Here is a 27,740-nt window from a genome sequence, read left to right as displayed (position 1 = left end):
TGTAGACGAAAACGGCGTTTGTGAAAACTTTTAAAATATAAAAGTAATCTCTTTCTTGTATCGTTGCTTAACAAAGAAGATTTCTTTTTCAATTTTATCACTTACCATATACAACAAATTCCCAAGTTTTGAATTTGAAATCCTTATGTTGTTTTGCAATATCTGTATATGGGGGGGATTGACGTGATCGCTCTGCCCCCCCCCCCCCCCCCCCCCCCCCAATCCGTTTTTGGTTTTCGTGAAGTAGAAGAAATTATTCCGATTTTGGATGAAAGATCTTCAGTTAAGTTACCAATGAAGTTAAATTTCCGAGCATGTTGAAGGGGGGGGGGGGGGGGGGGGTCACAGAACTGTCGACCGGTGAAAACGTGCTCGTTTTCAAAGTGACAGTGCATGTTCGAACGTGCAGGCCATTGTTTTGAATCCTGACCCTGTGAAACTGTTCTTGGACACGGGACGCCGTGATTTCGTGGAACCAGGATCGTTAACGGGATGACGTTTAACGCTTCAATCCGGGTTCTCATGGGATCAAACTGAATCTATTTTGTGAAAAACATGCCCTATAATCACTATAAGGGGAGTCATCGAACGAAAGAAAAAAACAGATATAAACCGGATCTTTGTGCCTCAAACTGACCTAAAAAGTTAAATTGTATACAACCGATTTGTCGGTACTGTTAAGAACTCTTATTTTGAGATGACCCCTAAAACATAGTTTAGATACTGGCGGGGGAGGGCCATGGTTTTAACTTAAAAATGAAAAGATGGAGGGCAACAATTAATTGAAATCCCCCCTCCCCTTTTGATTTTTTCTGTGCGTTTCCTTTGTGAACATGTGAACTGAAGATAATTCGAGCGGCGATGGGAGTGTGTGTGTGTGTGTGCACACGCGCAAACACACATGCCTTTATGGAGAGAGAGAGAGAGAGACGGGAGGACCAGACAGACAAGTTGACTGACGAGCGGAAAGGTCGAGACACACATAAGCAGCACCGAAACAGGAGGCAAAAATGAAAACACGTCTATTTCGATTGATATAATAAAAATATGACGTTATAAATGACAACACAAAAACTGTGGGAAAAGTGGTTATCAAAAAAGGAAACAACACAAAGCGTGGAAAATTGGAATAGAAAGCGGAACATTTCGGGCAGTTTTCTAGGTCATGTTTACTTAAAATTATACACAAGTAGTCGATCCCACTTGCCGCGGCCCATACACGTATTGCGTACTGAACAAATACATAGGAGTGCTTTTCCCCAAAGTTGGGCGAGTTCCTTTCTCAGGCTTCGGTTCTCTAACCCAGCCAGTCGTAGTTTTCCTGACTAATTCGGAATCAGCTGGTTTCACTTAAAGCGAACATACTTTAGAGAAAACTAAACTCGAAGCTGTGAGATGTGAAACAGCATGCGAGAATTGAGTAATAAGTACTCTGCCGTGGAAAACTGTATACATTTTATATACTCTGGAAGCAAGTTGGTTGTTGATGTCCTGGAAAATAATCGGTTTCAAGTTCCTGGTTTTGCAGCGTATAGAATTTCATTCGTTCTTTTTACTTACGGATGTTTACCGGTCCGTTGATCAGAAATAACTTTTTTATTTCGTGTCGTGTCCTTGATACAAACAGAACAAGTTGTGGATTTGATAAGACAACGAGGAAGAGAGAACTCATGTATTATAACCATCGCTCTCCCTTAGAGAGAAGACACGGACTCTGCTGAAGGTAGGGGCTCTATGATTTAACTCACTGGATTTTTTTGTTTGTTTGTTTTGTCTTCAACGTCTGTAAATGTAAATGTAAATGAGAAAACTTATCGCTCAGTAGCAGTCTTTTACGTGGTCGTGGAAGTCATTACATAGTCTTGTGTATTTCCGAGTGAAAAAAAATCGAGTGAAACTGCAGACGCAGCGCACTGAGCTCTATTAACATTCGGTTCACTTGCTTGTGTATAAACTCACGTTGAGAGGGCGCGTAGGAATGTTTCTAAGGATATGGAATCTTATATTTGTGTAAATTTAAAAACACCGATACTAAGAGCTAATCTGAAACCTTTAGGTTGAGTACGCTGTATGCCCCGAGTCGCCGTGAAAAAAGCGAAGAGGGTCGCGCTCCAATAAGGCAACGGATAGAAATTAATTTTCGTTCTTCAGCACCCAAAAATTCAAGGGTCGTTTTAAAAATGGCACCACATAACCGACACGAGATGCAAATTTAACATACACTCAATATGTATGGTTTCCGTATGTCTGTTTTCACGGAATCAGTCACTGTTGAATGTTTGAGGGGAAGAGGGGAGGTGCTTGTTAGTTTTAAAAGATACCCAGTACGTAAAAATAGCCACTACCCACCCGTGCAATGATTGTCTTAGTAACTACGTAAAAATTGACGTTTAATGACTTCAGTTAAGTCTCTTCGTAGACATAATACACTGCGCTCCACGGTGTCCAATTCTTAACTTAGTGCCTAAAGTACAAGTAGTCTGTATTACGTTGCGCTGACACAGCTTGCTGCGAATTTATGCTATCCAACATTGATTAACCGGCAAATTTGCCTTGGCTGTGGTGAAAAGTTATATTATTGTATAGCGTTAGAACTTAGGTTGACTGTAGTCAACTTCTTCTACCCTGTGGGGTACGAGGGGGAATCACCTTGATCTGACGCTTGGGTAAAAGGAAAACTGTAGGAAAAATTCTGTACAAAACAAAGCTAATCAAAACAAGAGAGGAAAGAGGAACATTTTCGGTTAGTGACCGAGTAGCTTTGCTATATCTGTCATATGATGTAATTTCTTCACACAATGATCTTTTCGATATCACCATGGGATAAAACCAGTCATAAGTAATATTTATATCTCAATTACGTTGTGGACTTGCTTTTTTAAGTGTATTTCCGTCGCAATTGCCAATATAGTGTATTGCCATCGCCTAAGCCAACTTCCTCTTTCCATTGTACATAGCCTGTAGTAATGTCCATTGGCATATTGCATCCGTTACAACTAATGGAATTACTGTGCCCTGTTGAAGAATTAAATAATAACACACGGAGTGAAAATTAACCAAGCCATTAGGGTTTAGGCAAATGAATAAAACTGGTGTTTCATAGCATAAACCTTAAGAGGATGTTTTAAGTTTGAAGCTCTCATTTTTGGAAATTATGAAAATGTGTTAGGGCCCAGTAAAATATTTAAGTCTTGTCCCTGTCTCACTGGAAAATTCCGTATTCTGTCTCTTGAATGTACAGAGGTATATTAAAGAAAAGGGGGTATGTTTGAGGGCCCATGTTTGAAACACGTTCCATGTCCAAGTTTTGCTTTAAGACCTGTCCAGTAAAAACGACCTTTAAGTGTATGACCTCACTAAGGTCCTCCGGCAGCACATTTAAAGTGGTTTGTTTAAATTTGATATTCAGCTATTAAGCGGCCCTTTTTTTTACCCCTAAGAAACTGATACTGAGGTGTCTATTCGGTGCACTTTTAATGCAGTTTCGTTAGACGTAATTTGGGTGGTCCATAGTTATGGTTGAGTCACAGTTGTGTTTCTGTTCCAGCAAGTAGTCGTTGTTTTGTGTCTTAATTTGGGGTTTTTCAGTAAGTAACACTCGGAGCCATTAGACACGTGACCCAGGTGTTCCCTGTCTCCGATTATTAGAAACTGCTCGGACGTCTTTTTTGACCGTTTGCAGAAAATAAAACGAGAAATACATGTAACGTGTACAGATGATTAACTCAGATGTGGTTATCCACTCCACAGGTTAATCGAGCACACTTGGGAAAGCTCCTAGATATATACTTTTTTATTAATGCTCCGTATGAGTCATTGCAAAGGAAAAGGGTATGGGAATATTTTTTTTTCTAAAAGGAAGCTCCCATTGTGTTAGTTGAGATGTTCAACGCAATTGCTCCCAAATGGTTGCGCCACACGGGACAAAACACACCAAGACGTGCAGACAGGCTATCAGTCAGTTGCACAGCTGACCGGCTACACAAACTTGACGGTTAGACTCAGCTGATTTTAAGCGCTAATGCATGATGAATATAAGAGAGCGTGTAACAACAGGGCACTAATAAATTTGTTTTTAATACAGTACGGTTGTGGACGGTGTGGTGCACATGCATGACGTAGAGTCATCAGCGTGCCATGGATTACAGCCGCAGTTACAACGCTAAAACAACCGAAAACAATTTCCACATTGTCAAATTCATGTTCTTCATCACAACGCGCACGCAGAAACGCGTGCATACAATTGTCTACGCGACAATAATAAGATAATAACTAATAATCAAAGATGCCGTTTTGCATGTATGTTACTTTTAATTGAAGTTGGCACACAAAAAGTAATTTCACTACATGGAAAAACAGGTTTGGTGTTTGGGGCTGGTGGCGTGATGGCATGGGCTTATTTTTTTGTTTATGGGAAGGGAACTTAGGGTTTTTTGGGGGGTTTGGGGTGGGGGGGTATTAGTGGTATTAGTGGTTAAGCAAAAAAAAAATGGAAATACATTTCATCAAAGACGGGGAAAAGTCCTATGTGACAAAAAGCCACAGTCGTGAAGTAAACTTCCTCAAGTTGCAAGGCCTAGCCGTGAACATGAAAAAAAAGGTCATTTATTTCTGGCCTACATTTGGCAACCCGGCTTAAACTATCCAACCCCTCCCAACTAGGTTCCCCCTTACCAACCCAAGTCTGTAGCATTTCATTATTAACTATTGACTGTGATTATCTATCCAACCGTCTATCTGCTTCGATATTTTCAAAGTTTACATCAAAATTGTTAAAAATGCATACATCTAAACAATAGAGGTTATTTCTAGCCGGTGCGTTTAATGTCGTCTGCGAAGTTCTGTATCGCGTTCCTATCATAGTTATCGCTGTAAAAGACCTGGACATCGCGATAAGATGAATATTATTTCAGCTTGACCATCGCATACTAGCCTAAAATCTCGAGTGCAGATTGACAAATTACAGGGTACACGCTTCAGTATCTTCACAGCATCACTGCCCCTGCAGTCTCCACACCTGTCCTGGATGACACAACAGAACTTAAGACCGAAATGTAAAGCTGGTCATCACTTTGCACCCATTTTTTTTAAATCTCGTCTGCTTTGACTCAGTGCACGCTGCTGTTCCCTTAAATGACCTTTATATAAAAAGAAATAAATGGCTTACTTAATTATGTTTTATACCAACATAATTACTCATATTTAGAGAACTAATAGGGATTTATCCCAAAATGAAATGAAATGCTTTTTGTGAAACCGACCTTTATGTGCGCCGTGTCGCCAGAAGCCGATGGTGCGAGACTGGAACGTTCCGGAAAGGTGCTCCTAGGGATGGAAGTCCAGGTGACGGTCCCATATGACAGTACAGGTCAGGGTTAGCCGGAGTATTGGGGTTAGTATATGGGACGAGTGTCTCCTGGACCACCATTCCTGTCACACTGGGACCAGACCTTCGCACCAGGATTGTTCTCTGCTTTTTTTAAACATTTTATACATGCAAAAGCAGTCTTCTACTAGTATTATTCATTACTTTCCTCTAAAAAAACAGGTATTGAATTGATTAGCTCACTAAATACTCTACGATTAAGACATTTAGCCTTAAAGATGGCTTTAAAATACATTCCAAATGTAAGACGCTCTGAGTTAGCACCACAACGCTCTGAGGGCGTGACGCAGGGGTATCTGAGAGCATACATACTGGTTCATGTAGCCATTTATCTATATTACCTCTTGTCTAAAGCCATTTATAAAAAGTATAGGGAAAATGTTGTATGATAAAAGATCTGATAGAGTCAATACCACTCAGATGGGGTGGCACCAAACAAATGACTTAAATTACACTGATAGAAGCATTTATTAAAAATACGTGACAAGAAAGCCGCACTTATGAAGTCCTGTCTCCTGTTCGCTCGTCTGTTCTCTGCATTCTGCAGCAGACGTGTTATTGCACGTAACATGCCAGCGTTTATAATGATAGTATTCTGTGGAACTTTCTATTTAGAGACGCGATCCTGGAGATAAGAGAATTTTCTTAAATAATCGTTCGATTGTCCTTTCGAGAATATCTGCCCTGAAAAATAAATGAGGGTCTAGGAAAATAATGCTTCCCCACTCGCGCCTACAGTCTCCTTTGAACCGATGAAGTATTGCCAATACCGAACACTTGTAAACAGGCTTTTATCCTGCTCTTTTGTTTTCCTTTAGAAAAGATTTTTGAAACAATTATCACTCAAATGTCAAGAAATCACATCATAAATTCATAGAATAGTATAAAAGACAACAGGTAAGATAAGCAACAGCGGACTAAAACCGCCATCGCCTTTACCCAATCTTTTAACCGGCCGCCCCCCCCCCCCCCCCCCTCGAAAGAAAAAAAAACATTAGCATAAATACAGTGGCATTGTTTAATTCACACTCAGTCCCTTCTTTACCTAATCACCTTTGCCAGAATCATGAATTATTTATCAATCATCGGTTTTGTCCCTGTTCCGGGGCCACCAGTCGCTTTAATTGTGCCTGGGCGTGTGTATGATCGTGTGCGGACAAAGAACAGAGAGCAGTGATTATGGTTGGTATCAGGCGAGAATCTCCGAGTATTCCCCCATCTTCTTGTCAGTACTCGTCGGTCGCATACAGAGAAATGTCACCACTCAGGACGGTGTAGCTGCCGGTCTTTCACACAGCGTTGATTTTTACGTGAGTAACGTGTTGTTTCTTTGTATATGAATTGTTTTATACCTGATTATTATATTCTGTTATTTGCGTTCCAATTATGTTGATTTTTGCTTTTTTCCCATTGGTTTGGTGCAGAGTTTTGTGAGTTGAATTTTTTAGTAATTTCCGTGTTGGTTTGTCATATCTTATCCAGTCAAAAGTCGATGACACTGCGTCTATTACAATAGCACGCTTTCCCATAGTTGACGATTATTATTCTGGTTTTAGTTGAAACATCATAATCGACTCGTGGGAAATTGTAAAATTATTAACCGCGTCTTCATTTACGAAGACGAAAACGGAATGCACTGTTGAGATGATGCAAAAAATGTCCATAAAATTTCAAAGCGAGAGAGAGAGAGACCAAATGAACTTCCAACTGGGCTATATATCAAATGGCTTTTGTACATGTGTTAGCGGGTGGAGAATGAGAGAGAGAGAGAGAGAGAGAGAGAGAGAGAGAGAGAGAGAGAGAGAAGAAATGAATTTCCAACTGGGCTATATATCAAACAGCGTCAGTCCTCCTCTTAACACGTGTCACGGCTGCGTGGGTCGCTATGTCACTCGTTAAAGCCTAACCGCACGTCGGCTTCCATGCAAAAAACCGCAGCGACGGACCATTCACCGCGGCGTGTTCCTTGTAACGTACGGAAAACACGATGATCACATTGCTGCTGCTGTCATTTCTTCGAATTGACTGCAACTTTAACTGTGTGCAATATATTGAGGTTACCTACGACACGAATCTTGCCGACATTCATTTAATGTGATTGCTTGCTTATGATTGTCTCCTGTTTGACTGCCACACGACGAGAGGGTAGTAGAACTTTCACTTTGAAGGGAAGGGATGAAAGACAGACGAGATTAAATTTAGAGACAGGGAAGAGAAAGAAGCGAAGTGCAAAAAAGGGGTAGGTGAAATGTGCCTTTGAACAAAATAAATGATAAGCTGGGTTTAACTTAGAGAGACTGTAAAGAGCATAATGCAAAGAGCTTTAAAAAGGGGTTAAAATCGTGCCGACATTAGATGAATTATGAATATTGACAATCAGGACATCGTCATTTGCATAATTGCACCCAAATTGCCGAAGTGCAGTCTGTCCTCTATTCTGATAGGGTCCAGGGGTGATTTCAGAATAGATAAACAATACTGTGGATAAATGGTTTGATTGAGATCAGGTAGATAGTCTTTGCACCGTGCTCGCGGTGGACTTAAAGAGAACGTCGTGTCCTGATCAAAAAAGGGGCCAGGAGTTATCTTGACTTTAAAATCATGGCAAATTATGCACGGTGGTGCAGTTTATTGGTCAGATTGTAGTTATGCGTTGGTCAGAATCGGGCTCTAGCATCTTCAATGACACCACGCCACTAAGATAGACGGTTTTAACTCTGTTAAACTGGCTGGGTGTACTCGTATATGATATGTGCATCTATTTTGCCGCTTTTATTTTAACTTCGCTAATCAGTTGTTTACAGTAACCCTTGTCCCTCTCATTCCATGACACGAACATATGACTTTTTTCCCGTACAAAAACACATTGGTCTGGTGCATGTATATCTGTATCTTTTCCACTCTGCATTTTACGATCGCATGCCTCCTTTGCAAATATACTTTGACTGTGACAGTCATTCATTAAAAGCATTATATAATAGAGCTAAATATCAAATTTATCTATTTGTTTATATATTTGCTTGTTTGTTTGTCTCTTTACACCTGAGCCTGCAAGCTACCTCGCCGCGCCTGCCAATGATCGCGTAGCAAACAACAGGACACCTACTCTCATAAATAAACTAACACACGGAAATAAACGCAGCTCCAAATGTCCTAATTACGTGGCCCTTAAATGTGAAAGGGATCGAGCTAATATGCAGTTTAACTTGTAAATAAGTATTCGGTAAACAACCGAAGTTAAAACCGACAGTCGCATGCCACCGAATAGATTAATGCGGCGGTTAGAAGGAAAGAGTTAGGCTTTAATGACATTAGGCACTCACATCGACCGGTATCATACATTACAAAAACATCCTTTCCTGGTAGTGCAGCATAAGTTCCTTTTCCACAGTTTATTTCCTTTTCATTTTCTAATATATTATAGTCGTTGGCTGGTATACACAGGAAAGGCTGTATGTGTGTTATGTGTATCAAATACGGAATTTTGGCTTGCATGGTGTAAGCTAGAGGTATATCAAGGAATAGGCCAAGGTATACAGTACAGGGTCCATGCTGCAGTGGTGGCGTGAAGGAGATACTGTAGGTAGGAAAGATATAGTACTTCTTTTGTGTCTAGATAATATATCATATATGCATGTGTATGCATATATGTATGTTATACATATACTAGTATAATAAGGTTGTGTGATATATTGTATCTATATAGTGCGTATATGAGTTGTTTTTTTATTAAATGCAAGGACGACTTTGAAAAACACGCGTCTTCTTGTCTGTTTCAAAACTGCAAAAATGCATTCCCGAAGCAATGACGCGATTATTTGGTTGCTTGATTTTCATTTAAGTGTGGAAACAATTAACTCCAACAATTAACTCCCAGTGGCTCCTGTCGCGATACAGGTACATAAGTGGTGCTAAGATACAGGTTCTCTCGGCGTCCGTGCCATTGTCTTAGGAAGGTTCGCATGATGGTTTTCCGTAGATATAATTACCTCATTTACCGAACAGATATTGTATCAAGATATCCAGCACCCGGACGACTGGTAACATAGATTTCTGACCGAGATAAAATGCAACACTTTATGGAGGGCTAGACAAATAATGTGAGATACACATAGTACATCTCTCTCTCTCTCTCTCCCAGACAGGTAAGAATGACATTTCAAGTATGCTAGGGGAAAATGAATTTATCTACATCACGTTACCTGGGAATAAAGGAAACTGGGTGAAAAGATTTAGGTGAAGCGCGGTAATGGAAGTGCATCGATGATGTATAAATGATTGTGCATGATGTATTCTGTGTGGCAATAATGACACTCTTTAAAAGGAGAAGTTCATATTAAAATGACACCGACGGGGGAATGATACGAAAAAAGGCCAGAAAATGGAAACATCAAGAGAGAAGATAAATGGTGGAATGGAAAGAATATTGCGCTCTATAGTGCATTCAGTTCGTAATTACTTAAATTTACTTATTTATATCATAATATCGTCCAGACAGAGGAATAAAATAGCACATTCAGACTATCGAATGGCTGGAGGCATGTTTTCTTCAATGGCATTTGCTGTTTTTGAATATGAAGAGGGTGTATGCGTGTGCGTGCTCTTGCGTGTGTTCGTGTGCGTGTTTTTGTGTGCTTATATTTACATGTGCATACTTCTGTTTGCGCCTGTGCGTATTCTTTCGTGTATATGTTTGTGTGAATCTGTTTTATGCACTCGTGTGTGTATACACTATTTTTTACCTATTCGAATGCAACGTGAAGAGAAGGGCGGTGCTAGTGGGAGAGATACCTGACAATATTAACTGAGTGAGTGAGTGAGTGTGTGTGAGAGAGAGAGAGAGAGAGAGAGAGAAGGGGAATGGGGAGAGAGCGGAGAGAGTGATTTACTTAGTGACAAAAATGTCCAGTTTCCAATTGTAAAGGCTATCGCTTGATAATATTTTTTTGGTTTGGCCAACGTAATTTTGTTTTCATTTTAAAAACACATTAATCGCTGGCGTTTTACATGTTTCCTTGTAGTGCACAGCCATAAGTTTGAAAAATGGTTTAAAATTTAAATACCGCGTGTAGTTCCTTGCTTGCAAGTCACGCATAGATCGGTGGGTTTACTGCACAACAATACAAACAGCACGTAAGGATTTTTGTTGTTTCTTTAGAATGCAGATCCACGTGCTGGTGAGGCTCCCCGTTTCGTTAAATTCTCTTCCTTATTTCAATCGACAGCGTCTCGTATTATTTGCAGTTGGTATCTGATGCATCACGTCCTATCACAAGTAAGTAACCTTGAAGTAAAACAACTGCCGTCATTTTATGATCATTTCATCTAACAATTCTATATAATCCTTTCCATGCCATCTTTTCCCTTAAACCGATTTTGATTTAAATTCCTGTACCAGTTGACATCATTCGTACTTTTTCCCTATTTCTCTATTGTTTGTGTGACGAAATCAATTTTACTGGGATTACCCTCGCAATATGAACCCTGCCTCTTAACCAGACTCAATAGGGCATTGTTAAAAGCATTACGAACTGAAAAAGAAATCGGAGTGATTTATCCGTAGACGTATCGACCACCCTTAGGGATTACTGGGAACAACAAAGACATATCGATAATAAAGGTGACTTTCCAGTAATCTCTAAAGCTAAAGGTGCTATTGACGGGGGAGAGTGTGAAAATGAAAAAAAATATGGACAATTGAATATCAATTGTCATTTGTGCGTTTCATTTAAGGCCATCAGATGCATGTAATCCATACCCTAGGTGTTACACAAAACTAGTGAGCAGAGGTCAGTCCCGGGTCATCTAGGGGTCAATTTTGGTCGAGGTGACCATCCATCGTCTCAATGACACGTCTTATTGCAATTGTGTGTAAATGACCAGTGAAATATTAACAAGCATGCGATCCGAAAATTAGTCACAGGAGCATACGGAGAAAGGGGTTTGTTGAAGACAGTGAAGTGTATTATAGAACAGAAGCGCATATAAACTTGTAGTTGACTTAATCACACATAGGCCTATAAAAAAAACTGCATAGTTACTCGTATGCATTAAAGGTGTCAGACTTTGCAAAGGATTGCCTCTCATCACGCCAGTTTTTCATAAATTATCAAATGAAAAGAAAGTTTTATTTCTTTTCGTTTTGTGTGTGAGTGTGAGTAATGTAAGCTCTACATGTTTGTACACTATCTATACGGTATATATTAAGTGGTCGAAGTGCGTGAGGCAATTATTGTTATAGGTCTACTGTTTCAAATGTTTTAAATAACATCCTGTGAGGGGGATTGACAGCCATTTTCCCTCCTTCCATTCCCCCCTATTTTTTATTCAACAAGCACATAACATTGGGACGCGTGGGAGGGTCTATCGGTGGAATGGACACGGTTTCAAATTTCATCTTTACGTCACAGATAACACATTCGCTGGATCATGAATATGAGCCCACGCGGGGGCCTACAGAAACCCTAGTCACGAATCCGCGAATCGGACAATGACGAAATTTCATGCTCCGCGTGAGAAGACATTGCATCTAAGGGTCTTTTTACTTCTCGTCACACTTGTCCGGGTAACTATTTACATATGACCCGTTTTTTCCCCAAAAATTTACTGCGTTGTGCTATCTTGTAAATGGACTATTATTTGTAGCTTCCAAGCAAAAATAGTTTGCCTTTTCTTTTCTTTTACCCTTTTTTGTCGTTTGAAAGCATTTTTTTCTTTCATACCTCCTCGTTATTTTCATTGCCTCCGCCCCCAAACAGAAAGAAAGAAAAGAAGAAAAAAAAGAAGGAAAAAAGGAAAAAAATCTTGTATGAATACCCTCCCGTGACACTCTCACATATTTTTTCAAGTGGGCCCTACATCATCCTTTGTCATGCTGACTATAGAGAGAGCAATTGCATCTAATTTCAGTAATATATTTTCTGAAACCGCAAATTGGCCTGTATCCACGCTATACTTAGGCCTCAGGGAGGAAGAACATTTTTCTTTCGTAACTACTTTTTCAAATGTAGGAGGAAATATACTTTTCATCGTGCATAGCTGAAATTGTAAATTTACCCGTTATTGTTTTGAAAGGAATACCGAGAAAGAGCAATCAGTTGATAGAGAACAGTCCCATTACTAGGAAGCGAGACCGTTATAGACACGAACACCGCACTAACATGAGAAGCTTGGTGGATTCTCTCCAACAGCCCATCAAGATAAAAACCCTACAATATCCCGAAAAGCCAAATAACCTGCAATCTGCGAGTCTTTGTCTTCTGTTTGTACATCAATCAAGTGAAAAGATTCTCAAGCGCAATTTCCGTCAGTTCCATACGCTTCGTTGAAAGCTTGTAGGCTATTGTTGCCGCGACGTGAGAGCTAAATATCTAAGTCCCCAGTACTGAGCCATGAAATATGCTCCACAGTGACGTACACGGAACTTCTTGACGTGAACGATGTAAATAAACTATCTTGGTTTCTAGCCACGTGGCTGCGGAGCGTGAAGACGCAAAGTGGCTGTAGCAGCGGAAAGCACTTTAACTAGTTGTGTCAAAATGCACTTCAAGATTCAATGAACAGCGCAATATTAACCTTGTAATATTAACAGAGCAACTGCTGGTCGTTCTTGGAAAAGATAAGGTAAGGCTTTGATTGGAAAAACTGTTGAAGTTGTCAGGTGAGCATGTCACTTCACGGCATACAGTAGAGGTGTGAGCATTGGTTGACATGCGTAACCAGAAACATGGGAGTATATTTGAAAATATTTGAAACTTGTTTATAAAAAGGGGTGGTTCTCCATTTCGTTCATTTTTTTATAAATAGAAACACAAGTTCCGATGGTTTTCTTTTGTGTAGATTTTGAATCGTTCCATCCATAGGAAGACTATGCATGTTATCCAATATTCAAGCCGATATTAGCATTTTAGAACCACTTGTCAAATGCCTATAGTCCTAATTTGATGGTCGCATGTCAGAAGTCATTTTCTTTCTAGTACTTAAGGAGATAAAGATAATCCTAACCGTTACATATCATTACGCCTTAAAAACGTCACCGTATGAACTCTATGAATTTAACAGTTCCATCTTGAAAGCGCAGTGTTCAACATATAACACAGCATTGTCTGGTTGGCAGGCGGTTTTTTCAATGAAAAGCAAATATGCTGGTAGTCTTGTCATTTACATACTGTGGTGTGAAAATGTTTGTTTTTCCTACACGTAAATGCGTTTGTGTGTTTGGAAGGTGGGCAGGCGTGTGCGTGATCTAAAAGCAAAATCCACCAAGCAAAGGCCATTGTCCCAAAAGTCACCTCCGGACGCGGACGTGAAAGATCACATTATGGTGATATTATTCTGAAAGCCAAGTGTCATTAGTGATACAATATTGGAATAATGTTCATTGGCCGCTTGTATTACTTGAGGGAGTTATGATATTACCGAGATTGACGTTATTATAGCATCATATCACAATAACGACTGACGATTATTCTAAATGAGCGGCATTTTTGTTGACGTTGTTCTTGCAATGTGGGAGGAAGGAGAGAAAGGGTCCCGAGGGTTCCATTTGGGGCGTAGATTGGGCGGGAAGGGCGAAAACCAGCACAGTTTTCCAAAGAAAAAAAATCACTTACGACGCTGTAATTACCAATAAAGAAAAATATATTCTCAAAAAAGTTGCGTATTTAACGACATAAATAAGGCATCAATGATGCGTTTCCTTTTCACACTTAATGGTTAAAACAACAACAAAAACAACATTTCGGTCCCCTTGAACGAGTCCTGGATGTATGCCTACATCCTGGTATGCTGTATCCTTATACACAACGTACATGGAAGTACACTACGAATCAGGCTGCCGCATTTGGCATGGTAAAAGACAATAACCAAGCGGCGTGTATTTCCAAATCGTGAAAGAATTAAGCCAAAATCGCTGGGGTAAGTTCCACATATACTCGCCAAGTCACCACAACAGCACCGACTATTTGGTGTCTATTCAAACGCTCCTAACCTTATCCTCTAGTATTATATAGATATTTACATAGATGTGACTGTCGCCGGGTGCAATTATTTGCCCCGGACTGCTTATCTTGTATAAAGGTCTTACACCCGTGTCAAGAGGGACAATCTGTGACCTTTATTTCGCTTACAAAAACATCTACTGGATTGTTACTAGTATTTGCAAAGGATGATATGATCAAAAGAGTGCACGCCGAAATTAATATTTACGTTTATATATAGAATGTGGGAGAGGCAAAGCGACACGGAACACAGTGAGGATACTCGTAACAAACTAAGACAAAAACGTCAGATTTTTTAAAAAACGACCAACATCCAAAGTAGTTGGGCGGAGTGTTGGGGAGGGGGGGGGGAGAGAGAGAGAGAGAGAGAGAGAGGGTGGGTGGGCGTGTTAAGGATTTGTGAAGTGGGCGGCTACTGCATAAACCAGGCGTAGGCTGATGCTTTATTTTGATTGTTATACCATGCACGACTTTTCCCACGACAATTACAAGGTCTAATTTTAAGAGCTACAATTTTTCTGTTTATTCCGGTCTCGATTTATTGTGGCTGTCACCGAGCCAGTAGCACCCTGAGTTCAGAGGTCTCCTGGAGCTCATCTCTATTATCAGCACACCTCTGCAGTTCCCAGCACAAGTGGCCAAGTAATTCTGGGACTATGCTGAGTTTCTAGTGACAGGTTGAACCAAATGAGGCCATACGCATCAGTTCGACTGTGCTGAATGCGCGGTTCCTGTCGGCCTCATATCACCCTTTTTGTCAACTATCCTCAGAGATTAACGACGGGGTGGATTCAACAAGGCAAGGCATGTTACAAATGGTCATCTGAAATGAGGAATATGCTTGTCATTTTCTGCAACACGCATCATTATAAGGCACAAAACACACACATATATACACATGAACAACCGACCATCAAGCCTCAGTGTTACAACCATGGTCAATTTCCTGAAGCGAACGCCCCTATTGTATCTACCGCTTTCCATACCCACTTGTTATCCTGGCATGACACGCTTGCCTTGTCAAGCTAGCCTATCTGGGACCGGTTTTTCATCACAACTCCGGGGGGACCCTAGCTGAATGCAATAAGATTAACAGATTAGCACGCCTCCTCCTGGCGCTGAGTATTGAGTAGAATACAGAGAAGCTTGTAGTTATACGAGTACGTTGGAAACAAGAGAAGTAAATCTGATTGCATTCAGTGAGTGACCCTGCGGAGCTGGATCGATACACGTAGCCCGATAGCTTCATTGGGAATTGGCCCGTTAGTGTAAATCCGAATTAGGCCACTGAATTCTAGTAGGTATTGGTTTAGAACATTAGCCATTTTTCAAAATAAATATGCGCAAGTGGACTGTTACTGGTACATCTAGGGTCGAAGTAGACCTAAAATATTGGGCTAAGAGTTTCAACCAACTGTCAGTCTAAAGTCTGCCGTGAAACCAGCCCCTGATGTGCCGCTTGTTATATTTCTGGTACCAACACTTCCTGACTTACCCTAGACAAGCCTTTTTCGTAATATAAATAGAAAAAGAGGTAAAATCGACAGAAAAAAATAACTCAATACCTGCTTTTTTTGTATGTGTACATATAGAATAATGTGTGGGCCCCAAGATTTCCGTCATTGTAATTGTTATTGCCCAAAGCAAGTCACGACGGTCACGGGTAGCTAGACATGCCAATGATACCTTAATTGAAGCTTGTAAAGCGACATTTCAAGAAGCTGTCCGATACCTGCCAATTTACTGTTAAAAGTGGGTCCGAAATGATGCTGTTACGCATGGGGAAGTAAGAGATAGGTACTCGTGGTAAGGACAATCTGGTATAGTATGCTGGGTGAGAGGGAACCAACGTTTCCGTATAAATGCTTGTATATCTTGATGACAACGGTTCGTTCCAAATACAATGTGTACTCAGTATGTGGGTGAGAGTTGATTGTGTGCGTGTGTGTGTGTGTGTGTGAGAGAGAGAGAACTGCAACTTTCAAAGAAAGAGAGAGAGAGAGAGAACTGCAACTTTCAAAGAGAGAGAGAGAGAGAGAGGGAGACATGTGAAGGAGGCAGAGAAAAGAAAGCCAAGATATATAAATGAGGGAGAGAGGTTATGATAACCCGAAAACTGCAGATTTGGCCTAAGCTTGACCCGCTGACGAATTTAATTCTGTCCTCCCTGCTCTGTCATTGACTCAGTTGCTAAGAAACAAAGTGCCTAGCTCTGGTTTTACGAGGGAATTTTAGATCGAAAGGCGGTCCTAACTTTTAGAAAAACATAAAAGTCTAAATCTACAGTATACACCAAAATAGGGTAACCATTGGTCTAAAAATAGTGATTGTTAGTGTTATAAACCAGGCAAAATATTTTATCTACGTAGTGAGTGGACTAAAACTTATTTATCTGGGTTGAAAGTAGGCTAAAATTTTGGTCTAAAAGTTTTAAAACCAATTTTTGGCTTTAAGTTTTTTTTGTGACACCGGCGCCTCCTTGTTTTTATATGGACTGATATACGATAGGTGGCACTTATGTTCCTTGTGGGCATGTAGTAATTGGCTGTAATAGAGAGCGAAGGAAATTGCTTCACTGAAATATTACTCTGCATAAATGGAATATAAATGACATGAAAGCGACCGTGCCGTATTATCACTGTGTATAAATGGCAGGACAATTTCAAAAGATCACATCACTGATAATCTTCAGGCAATTTTGCCGCTATTCTAATTAATTATAATTTTCTCATTTAACGTCATCTCTAAAACCAAGGCCACCGGCCGTATCCATTTTCTGTCCGTGTGTCTCACCCGTTCGCGTTTCACTCTTAGGGGAAAATAAAAGGAAAAAACCAAGCCGGCCATTATTCCCTTTGAGTCTAAAAACCCACGCTAGTTATATTTACCTACACGCTATCGGTGAAATTTATCCAATGTGGATATTAAAGCGTAACGCGGACGACGGGTCAAGCCGAGGGAATTAATTATTTCTATCCAATCGATCGATATTAGAACAGAAAATGTTTGTTCATCAGTATAAGGGCTTCCCACTTTCCGCAATTTGTATTGAGCGAGATTTTATTTGTGAAGTCTTTGATTTAGCGCAGGGACAGCTCCTGAAATATGTAAACACCTGCAAACGACGGAGAATCTCTGAGAGTCTAACATTACCAATTTTAGATAGAGATTTATCACCTGCCCTTGTAGTCGTTTGGGATAATTGAATGAATGTGTGGACGTTAAGTAGGCGAAGGATGAATTATTAATGTCTATCGATCTCCCGAATCATTCAGTACATAAATCTCTAATCATTTACAAAAACGAGAAATAACCAGTATCACATTATCAGAAAAGAGGCGACAGACAGATAGATTGGGTCGTTCCATGCGCAATTCAACTGTCTCCCTACGTAGGCTAAGCATTTTCCGATATTTCCAGTAAATTTGCTCGGTTGCGTCAATCAAGCATCTCTCGGCACACCGGAGTAAATTAGCAACGAAAGTGACATTCTACTTTGTCAATGGACTGCTACTCATCGGTAATTGGTTGACGCGGGTGACGTCGACTTGTTGTGGAGGATGCGATTGGTTCGTGCTGCCCGAACGTGGTCGAAACACGACACATAATTACGCTGGAGCACATGTGGGTATTCCGGCGTCGACTTCCCATTTTGTAAACCACGGCCCACGAACACGGCGATAATAATAACACTGCTGCCACGGAGAATGTTCACCAGTTTTTGTCTGACGGACTGACGTGTGCTAGAGCTTGGAGTCTCCACTATTTTATAGCTCTATATAAAATTCACCTTATCACGGTGGCAGTGGATATATACAGAGAGAAAGCTAAAAAAATCAGGTACGTGATTTTCCCCAGCGGGGGCATTACCGCTTTCACTGCTAGAAAAACAATCGCCTCCTGCTGGTCTGTTTGACGACAAGCAAATGAATTATCAGGTATTATCAGCATGGATTGGTAGGGGCAACATACTGCGGGTTGAATAAGGAGAGCTGCAGCAGCATTCTGCATGGGGCGATCTATTTATTACAGGAGAGAATCTATTTTTTACCTGGAGTCGACGTGTTGAAAACGATCAGCTGTTCACGCTGTCGGTATTAGTTCGGCCACCGCATAGTCCTTCCAGCTGTCGGGTTACTGTTCAAACAAGGCGTGGGTTTGATCGGCCTGATTCCAAGTTCATTCCACAGTGTTTGGTTCAGGCTGAATATTTAAAGTACATTCAGCTGAAACACGTAAGTCTTATCGTTGCTTTTATGGGAAGTGATTGGGTTGTGTGTCTTTTATTATAACTCGCCAGCGACCCCTACTCCAGGTAGCCTTAGTGTGCTCTGCCTGAGATATAGAATTGTTACATCGGGTTTCCTTTGAAAATAGTTTTTTCTGGTACTAATAGCGATTCGAGGCGATGCCAGTGGGTATGTATATGATGGGATAAACCCTGGCCTGACCCCTTCCCCCTGGCTCATGGAAGGACAAGAAGGTTTTTGATGGTATGGCCACTTTGATCGGCATCTCCGCCTCAGAGATAATAATTCATATTCGCATTTACACTAAGGCTATAGCTTTTAAATTAATATAACTTCTTTTACCCATCCCAGCGCGTTGTCCGAGGCAGGTTAAGTAGGATAATTCAGGGAGTTTATGATCGAGACATTGTTTTATATTGCCGGCGTGCGTCTGAGTTGTGAATGATAATGAATCGTTTACAGGATGAAGGTAGAAATCGGCTATGCTGCAGGCACGATAGGCAACCTCATCATGCAAATACAGAGCAGCTTTAGTTGTCATTCTAATGCTATCTTTATCATCGTGAGTGATGTTAGTGATAAGCATTCATTGCTACTGATACAGTGTAAAACGCCGGCTGTCAGAGGCAAGTCTTGAACCTTGTAGCCACTTTTCCTCTCTCTCTCTCTCTCTCTCTCTCTCTCTCTCACACACACACACACACACACACACAAACACACACACACGCACGTGCACGCGCGCGAATTCTCTCCCTCCCACTCCCCTGTCTCTTCCACTTTTCTCCCTATTTTCCTTCTCGTCGTTAATGATGTAACTGTCTATTTCATCTACAGGGTTACTTAACTATGAAATGAATCTACCAGTGTCAGAAATAGTAGTAAGGTTAATACTGATATACACAATAAACTGGCATAATAGATTCTCGTTAGTCGCCAGCATTAGTGCACTATGTCGATGCATTTATTTTTATGTATGCTATTAGATACATACACAATTATATGCCCATGCATATTATCTAGAGCGCCTCAGCATGAACGATTGATGTAATATTTTAACACTAAGACTCATGATGTTCATTCGGTCGAGAGATTTGAGTAATATTTAATGCAGGATGCGCAGTGCTCTGTAAACAATGACAGGTCAGCACACTGGATCAATAATAATAGAGACTCCAAACATTTATCAGTCTATCCGTGTAGAAATAATGAAGGTCTGTTTTTTGAACGCTTCATCTCTATCTAATGGGCCCAGGAAAAAAAACTAGTATTGCAGAAAATATTTAGAACAGAGTGAAAATAGCGTGTAAGCTAATGTCGCACGTATCTGTTAATTTAAAGAAAATGGTTCTCGGTGGTTGATGTTAATAGTACACGGTGAGAAAATCGTGAAATTAATCACCTGTTCGGGCGGCCATATTGGGGTATATCAGTCCGATGATGAGCTCTCTAATTGCACGCGTGTTTGAAGACCGATAACGCGGAACAGGCACCTGTTGCTCCCAAGGCGCGCGTGAGGAGGGCCTGATCAAACCTGTAAGAATGGAGCTTGGCGCTTTGTGTGAACGACGCCATGTGTGTGAGTGTGTGTGTGTGTGTAGTTTCCGATAACACCACGTAACACCCAAAACACCAACCAAAATAGAAGCATCGTGCCACTTAAGTGAGAAGGGAAGAACAATTTCCGGGCAGAGAATTATTTATGGCTTCTTCTTCGAAGACGAATCACCCACGCTCGGCGATCGACTTTGATGCCGGCCACACGGCATTCTCGTCCCCGGCCTATGTGCGTAAACCGTTGCTTTGAATTTGCCTCACCGTTACCAGGGCAACCGACAAAGTTAGTTCTTCCGACACCCACAGCACTATGTGCTGATCTTCATTAATAAGAGCCACGAGAAAGACGATGCATTGAGAGATCACTTAAAATCAATCCTAATTATAAATCACACACTTACAAAGGCATATCAGTCGGCGAGATAATATGATAGAGAGGCCTCGGAAAGAGGATTGTCCCTTTCTGTTATCTGTTAGTCAAGCAGGCTCATGACATGAACTGCGTTTTGTCTGTCAATTATATTCCTTGGCCACAAAATAGATATGCTGGGAGGTAATTGAAAGCGAGCCTGATTGATTTTACAGTGGCGTGTGAACAGTTAATCGGCGTAGAATTAAGTCGTGGCCGTCCCAAGTCATGGATTAAGGGGAGTGTGCCCTGTATCAGCTTAAAGCGTCTTTAGCTAAATCGAATCGATTTGTGTAATAAATGATGCTTGCAGAGCACGTGGGTGATAGGTTACGCTATGCGATAACACTGTCGACAGCCCCGAGCTTTCCCTCTGGTTTACCCTCCCCCCCCCCTTCTCCGCCCCCCCCTCCCGCCCCGATCTGCACTGTACAACATTAAATGCTCCTCCCATCTATTCTTATTTTCATCTGTTGCACATCGATAACAGGGGTTGTTTTGTTTTTATAGACATGAGTAAGGAATACTTAAAGACCCACCAACAAAATACTTATTTATATCTTCCCATGTATCTCAGTCGGCTGTCGAGACATATAAATCGTGTTGTCACTACTACAGCTGAGAGTGTATTTATATGTACATGCCGTAGATTCGAAGAGAACGATGGGTTATATGACAAGAAATGAGATAAAATGTTTTTCGAATATGGTTCTAAAAATGATGTGACATAAATCGTGGTTTCATTACATTATCAATGAGGTTGGTCTGAAAATAATTCTCTAACAATAGAGAAACTCGTTTATTGAACGGAGAATATGGTTAAATTTCCTCTGGGAATGTATATTTCCCTGAGACAGACGTAATTCCTGTTTCGTCGTCACGTTTTTTTTTCTGCAGTGCAGAAAATCAGCTGAAAAGCAGTTCTCGATTTCACTATTACTTATATCTTCATTTTTTTGCTGCTTATAGTGTTAGGCCTGGGGTTTCGGATTTTTGTTTTTTACAGTGACTTATTGAAAACAATGGAACAAAATAAAGTCAGTGTAGCGGAGAATACAGACCACGAAGCGCAAATTATACTGCGTGTATATTGACCTACTTTTCGTTTCTATACAAGTAGTATTTGTCGTTATGTTTAATAAGCAACCACATTTTCAAGCGTGATTTTGTTTTCATTTTTCATCACCTTTGTTTTCGAATCCAGTCAAACAAAACAAAGGGGATATCTCTATCTTTTTTCCCCATTGAGAAGACATAGGTTTCCATTCGAGCTTTGTTTTGTTTTTACAATTTTCCTATTGCTTCTAATTTCAGTCAATGAAACACAAGGTACGGTCCATGATGTCATCTTTCGACTTCGATACAAGCCACGGGAATGAGGCTCTCAACAATCTTCTGAGGGACATGCAACAAGTAGAAAGGGCCACAGATTACGCCATGCGCAAGCGCGGCAAAAGAGAATCGCCAGGTTCTCCGACGGACTCCAGCGGGAATTCAACGACAGACGAGTCCGCCGAACCCCGGAAATCAAAATCACCAAAGAAATCTTCACGGCGCAAAAAGGGCTCGAATGCCCGCGAGCGCAATCTCCGCCGCTTGGAAAGCAATGAACGAGAGCGGATGCGAATGCATTCTTTAAATGACGCTTTTGAAGGCCTTCGGCAAGTCATACCCCATGTCAAACTCGATCGGAAGCTATCAAAAATCGAGACACTGACCTTAGCCAAGAACTACATTAAAGCCCTCACGAACGTGATATGTGGACTAAGAGGGGAAGAACTCATTTATGGAGAGATGGAGGTGAACAATAATGGGGACGAGGAGAATATGAATGAAACTGTGGATTTAAAAGATAGGGATTTCAAAGATGAGGAGGAAGATGAAGACGATGATGAAGACGCCATGATTGAGGACTGCTTGTCGGTGTCAGCCGAAGAAACGATCAACCTTGAAGTGCTACAGGAGCTAGTAGACTAAAATAAAAAAGGGGATCTGAATTATTTTCATGAACTCTTTCAAACGTGGATTAATATCTTATTGTTTTGTTCAAAAACTGACATTCCACCACAAGTCAGTGTTTATGAAAAGTGTCAAGCAATCGTCTCAAGTCTTTGCACAAATGAAGAAACGGACGGCTATAGGGATTGCTCTGATCAATAGTAAGCCGTCGGGAACTCTGCCCACCGAGTACAGAGGAAGGGAATGGGGACGATATAAGATCCCCTCCTCGACATCAACAACATCATGACATTCCATCGTTATAACGTGAGTGCTAGTTATAGATCCATCACTAGACTTTAATGTTGCTTGTTGTTACACGTTATTTTTATACGGGAAATTTGCAATGCAAACTAAATGAGCGCCCCATCAATGGGTCATATTGTTACTCCGTTCGTCTATGCGATACCATACGAGAATAAGAGCTATATTTTTGTTATAAAAAAACAAAAAAATGAAGACCTTAACAACAAGGCGTTATAAAAAGAGAAAAGTGACTGAGAGAGTAGCTAGCCTATTTTTCTGTGTAAACTGCTGGATTGTCACCGACAGCATTACTACCATAGTTGTACAGATAATGATATTCAAGCGAGCACGTTTTCCAAAGTAATAACCTGCCTACATCGCTGTAGGTCACGTAGGACCTACGGATACGCGTTGTTTTTACATATTAATTCAATCAAAGACTTTTGTACAAAGTGCTCTTAACGCTCGCATTATTTTTTTCTATTATATTTTTCATACACTGCGCATATCAAATTATGTGAGTTCTTCCAGATCATCCGAAACTGATATGGGGGCAAACTCAAAGATAGGATTTAAAGGGGTGAAAGGAGATCACAAATTAAAGGCACTGTGCCCAGCCCTGTGATGTTTGATAATGCGATAATGTCGTGCATTGTATTTCGGTAATGATCGCCCTAGTTCTACATGATGCCGCATGTTTAATGTATACTGAGCTCGTGCTTTCTGGTTATTAGAGTCCCTTTGAAAAACTCATGTCATGCCCAGATGAGCATTTTTTGTGCAACTCCGAATTAAAAGCCCATGATCGCTATCGTTATTACCGCCATTATTATCGCCTATCAAGACTGTTGCCATTGTCATCATCGTCACATTCATTACTCTCATTCTTCCAAACTACAAGAGAAAATTAATACCAGAATTTTTCACGCACGAATCATGTAAGAACAGTCGTTTAATGAATCAGGTGAGGACCAAGGGTAGTACCTTTTTTGGATAGTTTCCAATGTCGTAAGGCGGTCAGACTTTTCAAGACCAGTGTCGTGACGGCAACTCATGGATACATGGTGCTAGCATGTGATATTAAAAAAAATGTCTGCCACACTGTGTTTTGGGGGTGAATACCGAAACAGTATAGAGAATTTGTTAGCATTATTTATTTTTCATTTATGTAATGGACTTCCATAAGATTCAAAAAGAGAAGATTGCATTTATATTGCGGACTGCGTTTATATTTTCAATTTTGAAATTGTTTGCGCGCTCGGCGCAAAACAGTCACAGCTCTTTGTATATATGGATTGTGTGTATATATATATAGAAAGATATTATTTAGATCAAAATGGTGCACGCTTTTAGATAAGATAAGACTGGACCGTCATGTGTTGTGATTTCAGCTCTGCATGGTCAGGGGTTGTATGGTCCAACGAGACAGGACTCGTCACAAACACGTGGTTGTCTTACTTTGATATGCAGAGACAGACAGTCGGACGGACGGACAGACAGCGTGACAAACCAAGCTTTTTAAACAAACACGAAACAACGTTATCAACACAGAAGTGAAAAAAAAGCAAGCAATCGAAGTAAGACTACCCACGAGCCTTATTCCCCCGTGAATCGAACATCTGCATAATGCCGACGCCAAGCCGAGTACTTTAGCCGGCTATCTCGATCCACTTTGTCAAGTACATGCAACATATGTATGGCCCCAGTGACTAAAGCCCTGATCACATTAGCTCACATTACAGCACGACCAGTTATTCTTTTAAGCGTGCACATTACAACAATTGTCGCAGGATTTGCGATAAGTCCCTGGGTTATTAGATACCGCGCTATAGCCTTTGTAATTTAGACGTGCAAGCACTTTTTAAAATCCAAACTTAGTTAATCAGATGGCATTTTTATTTGAGTACTACTTTTTTTCCGGTGTAGTAATTAATTAGTTAAGTGAATTAAACGTATTTTTGGAGTATTCAGAGCTAGCAAAGGGGTGTTTACAAAATTCTGTTAGTATCTGTTTCCTTCAACATGTCAGCACTAGAAGATGGGTTGTACAGTATACTATTGGGAGCCAAAATGTTAATGCCATATTATGCAAAACGTTTCGAGACGATAGAATAAATATGTTATTTTGAAGATGGCGTGCTAGCAAAATCATTGCCTTCACTCTTTGATATTTTTAGAGTCTTCATTTTCACAACGGGAAATCGTACATACGAGTATATTTTAAAATGACAAGCCCATTTCAACTCATCCTGTAAAAATACTGGATGACATTTCTATGTGGATAACGTTTCCTGTAGACCTTACATACAATGTTGGGACAGTGTGACAAGAAAATGAGAGAGAGAGAAAGAGAGAGAGAGAGAGAGAGAGAGAGCGTCCCAACTTGCGCTCATATTAACCATAGACCTAGCAATGGAATCATAGCAGTTATTTGGTCATGATAGCGTTAGATTGCCTGCCAGCACGCCATCTTTGATGAACTATCGCCTCCACTTCCTCCAGACAAACTCAGACAAACTCTCCATCGCATGTGTGACGTACAAGTATTCGAATTCCCCCAGCACCCTGAGGATCGGGGGGCACTTGGTTAAGTTATACTGATTTAGACCAAGAAAGAAAGAAAAAACGCCTTAAGTAAACTGAATCTCAGTGTTTAAAAACTTACTGGGTTTCAGTGCATTAGGCTGGCTTCAACTTTAAATGTGCGTATTTCATGTTTCTTTAAGAGGTTTGTTAGCTGTGGCATACTCATGCCATCGAGATAAAACTACTCCCAGTGATAAATGGAAGTCGTTATCTGAAACCAATGGTGGTTTGATTTTAAATTAGCCAAATCGTGGACATCAATTGAGTGCTCTATTACTTCTAGTATATTTTCTTATTATTAGTTCAATAAATCTTTTGTTTGTCTAGTGTAGCTATTTGCGTCATCAGAAATCCTGTATTGGCGAAAATAATTCTGGGCAATTATGTATGCCTACGTTTCTGTAGTCTAGTTTCAGTAATAACACACAAATATCATTTATTTAAGTATCATTTTTTGAAACTAACTGCCAAACGGAAGCAAGCATCTGAGCACATTTTAACTCAGATATCATTTGATCATTTTTCATCCAAATGTAAATGTAAAATACCGAATAAAAATATTTAAATAGAACATGAAACCTGTGTGAAATTGTTTTACTTTTTCATACGATGCGATACCGTCCCTATCCCGCCCCCTCCCCGCTAACCCCGACACGCACAGACCCAAACACATGCACGCATAAACATGCACGCAAACAGGCATGCACATGCAGAAGATGCATTCGATAACAACATATGTGTTTTCTGTGTTTTCACATCGTGTCTGTCTCACCCGGAGTCTAAAAAATCTCCATACTAAGCAAAAAATATATTAATCTCTCGTTCTGCAGTTCACTGTCATTAAAAAGGAGACAATCTAGACTCTGTCAAATAATGGCCAAATATAGTCTTATAATGAAGGGGGAGGATTGTCTGTGAACCTCAATTTGGAAGGGTGTAACTTGATGAAAAGGTCTTGCATGCTGAACATCGAAACTTGCTTTGAAATACATTCATGTATAATATTGTCGTCAAAAGGGCATCAATGTGGAAGATGTTATCGAGGTTGATAGGGATAGACATACTTGATGGGATAAAGCATAGCATGCTGCGGCCAACATAGGGTTGGTTATCCACGTAACTATAAAATACAGGACGATACATAAGCGTTTCTACACCGATTAAGAATATAAACCAGTTTAGGTCCTGTCGGCGTTACCGGACGACCGACTGAACAGGTGATTTCATGGTTCGAAACCAAAATGGCGCCGCCCCTGGACCCAAAGGAAAACCCAATCTCCCAAGTCTGCCAGCCATTTTAATTTCGATTTGAATTTATTTTGAAAATATAGACGTGTCCCTCGGCCTAAAATTCTCGGATGCCATATGCATCTTGCAACTGTTTACACAATATTTTGACAATTTAACGATTTTGTTTACCGATACGAGATCAACGTTTGACCCATCGGCTCACTATAATGGTAACTTCCGAAAATTTCAAGAGAATTACCAGCATCGCCGATCATTGTGACTTAACTACTAGCAAAAAGCTGTCGCCATTCACCATTTGTACTACCTCTGTACATTACATAAATAATTTTTTATGCCATATTACGCTTTTTATTAAAGCCCGTATTTATGTCAGCAGCATCAAAGTTAATAACTTACCCCTACGCTTGAATACAAACTGAATGATAAATACACTGAACGACTAAAAACATATCAAATATATATACAAAAAAATAAACAGCTAAAGAATTGCTTAGTTTAATTTCAACTTGAATTAAAATTTCGGCTATTTTGTTCCATGCTAAGTATGATCACAAAGCAGTTAAAAAAAAAACATATCTTAAACGACATTGCCATATTGAAGGTACCCTGAAAACAGTACCGTCCAGTTTTTCCATCTGAAAGCGAAAAACCTTAATGTTGGATTAGACATAGTTTCTTAGTCCAGTCTAGTTTTTTCCAACTGGAAAAGAGAAAACAAAATGTTGTTGCAGACACCTTTTTCTCCTTTTTTTGTATAATGTAGCACATTTTCTTTAATGCTTCGGAGTTCCTTACATCCTTGGTGCTTGAAGACTGGTTACATAAACTGCAACTCTTAAACTGATGGAATAAATGACCATTTACCAAACGTGTAAAGCTGTCACCAATCATGACAATCTGTCAAGATTTACGAACATTTGGCTGACCCAGTATGTGCCTTGTCGTTCCTTAAGCTCAGAATTCACGCACGATACTGTGCGTACCCGCAATGAAGTCAGCAGTTTATCTGAGAATCACCTTTTGATACTGTTCACTTTAATATCAATATCGTATGGCCATTA

At 40.3% G+C, this 27,740-nt stretch overlaps 1 protein-coding gene across 3 annotated transcripts; it reads left to right on the top strand.

Annotated features, from left to right (window-relative positions):
- Nucleotides 1–6,505: 6,505 nt before the first annotated feature.
- LOC106173739 (uncharacterized) lies at nucleotides 6,506–26,006 on the top strand. Of its 3 annotated transcripts, none has more exons than XM_013554969.2 (2): nucleotides 6,506–6,696; nucleotides 21,913–26,006. In XM_013554969.2, exons 1-2 carry the CDS (start codon nucleotides 6,529–6,531, stop codon nucleotides 22,573–22,575), a joined length of 831 nt encoding a protein of 276 aa, XP_013410423.1. In that variant the 5' UTR covers nucleotides 6,506–6,528; the 3' UTR covers nucleotides 22,576–26,006. The 3 variants fall into 3 exon arrangements, with proteins under 3 accessions (XP_013410423.1, XP_086860264.1, XP_086860263.1); XM_087004138.1 differs by lacking the exon at nucleotides 6,506–6,696 and adding an exon at nucleotides 10,626–10,661; XM_087004137.1 differs by lacking the exon at nucleotides 6,506–6,696 and adding an exon at nucleotides 15,050–15,189.
- The last annotated feature ends 1,734 nt before the right edge of the window (nucleotides 26,007–27,740 follow it).

This window comes from Lingula anatina, chromosome 2 (assembly GCF_051362555.1).
Source record: "Lingula anatina isolate TDL-2025a chromosome 2, LinAna3.0, whole genome shotgun sequence".
NCBI classification, from domain to species: Eukaryota; Metazoa; Brachiopoda; class Lingulata; order Lingulida; family Lingulidae; genus Lingula; species Lingula anatina.
The sequence above is the reverse complement of the archived record's forward strand: the minus strand, read 5'-3'. Positions and strand labels throughout refer to the sequence as shown.

What these genes read in the sequence shown, in the direction of transcription:
- LOC106173739 (XM_013554969.2), top strand. Translation starts at nt 6,529, where the DNA reads ATGATCGTGTGCGGACAAAGAACAGAGAGCAGTGATTATGGTTGGTAT. An exon ending in CACACAGCGTTGATTTTTAC is followed by an intron (nt 6,697 to 21,912) that starts GTGAGTAACGTG and finishes TTCTAATTTCAG; the next exon opens with TCAATGAAACACAAGGTACG.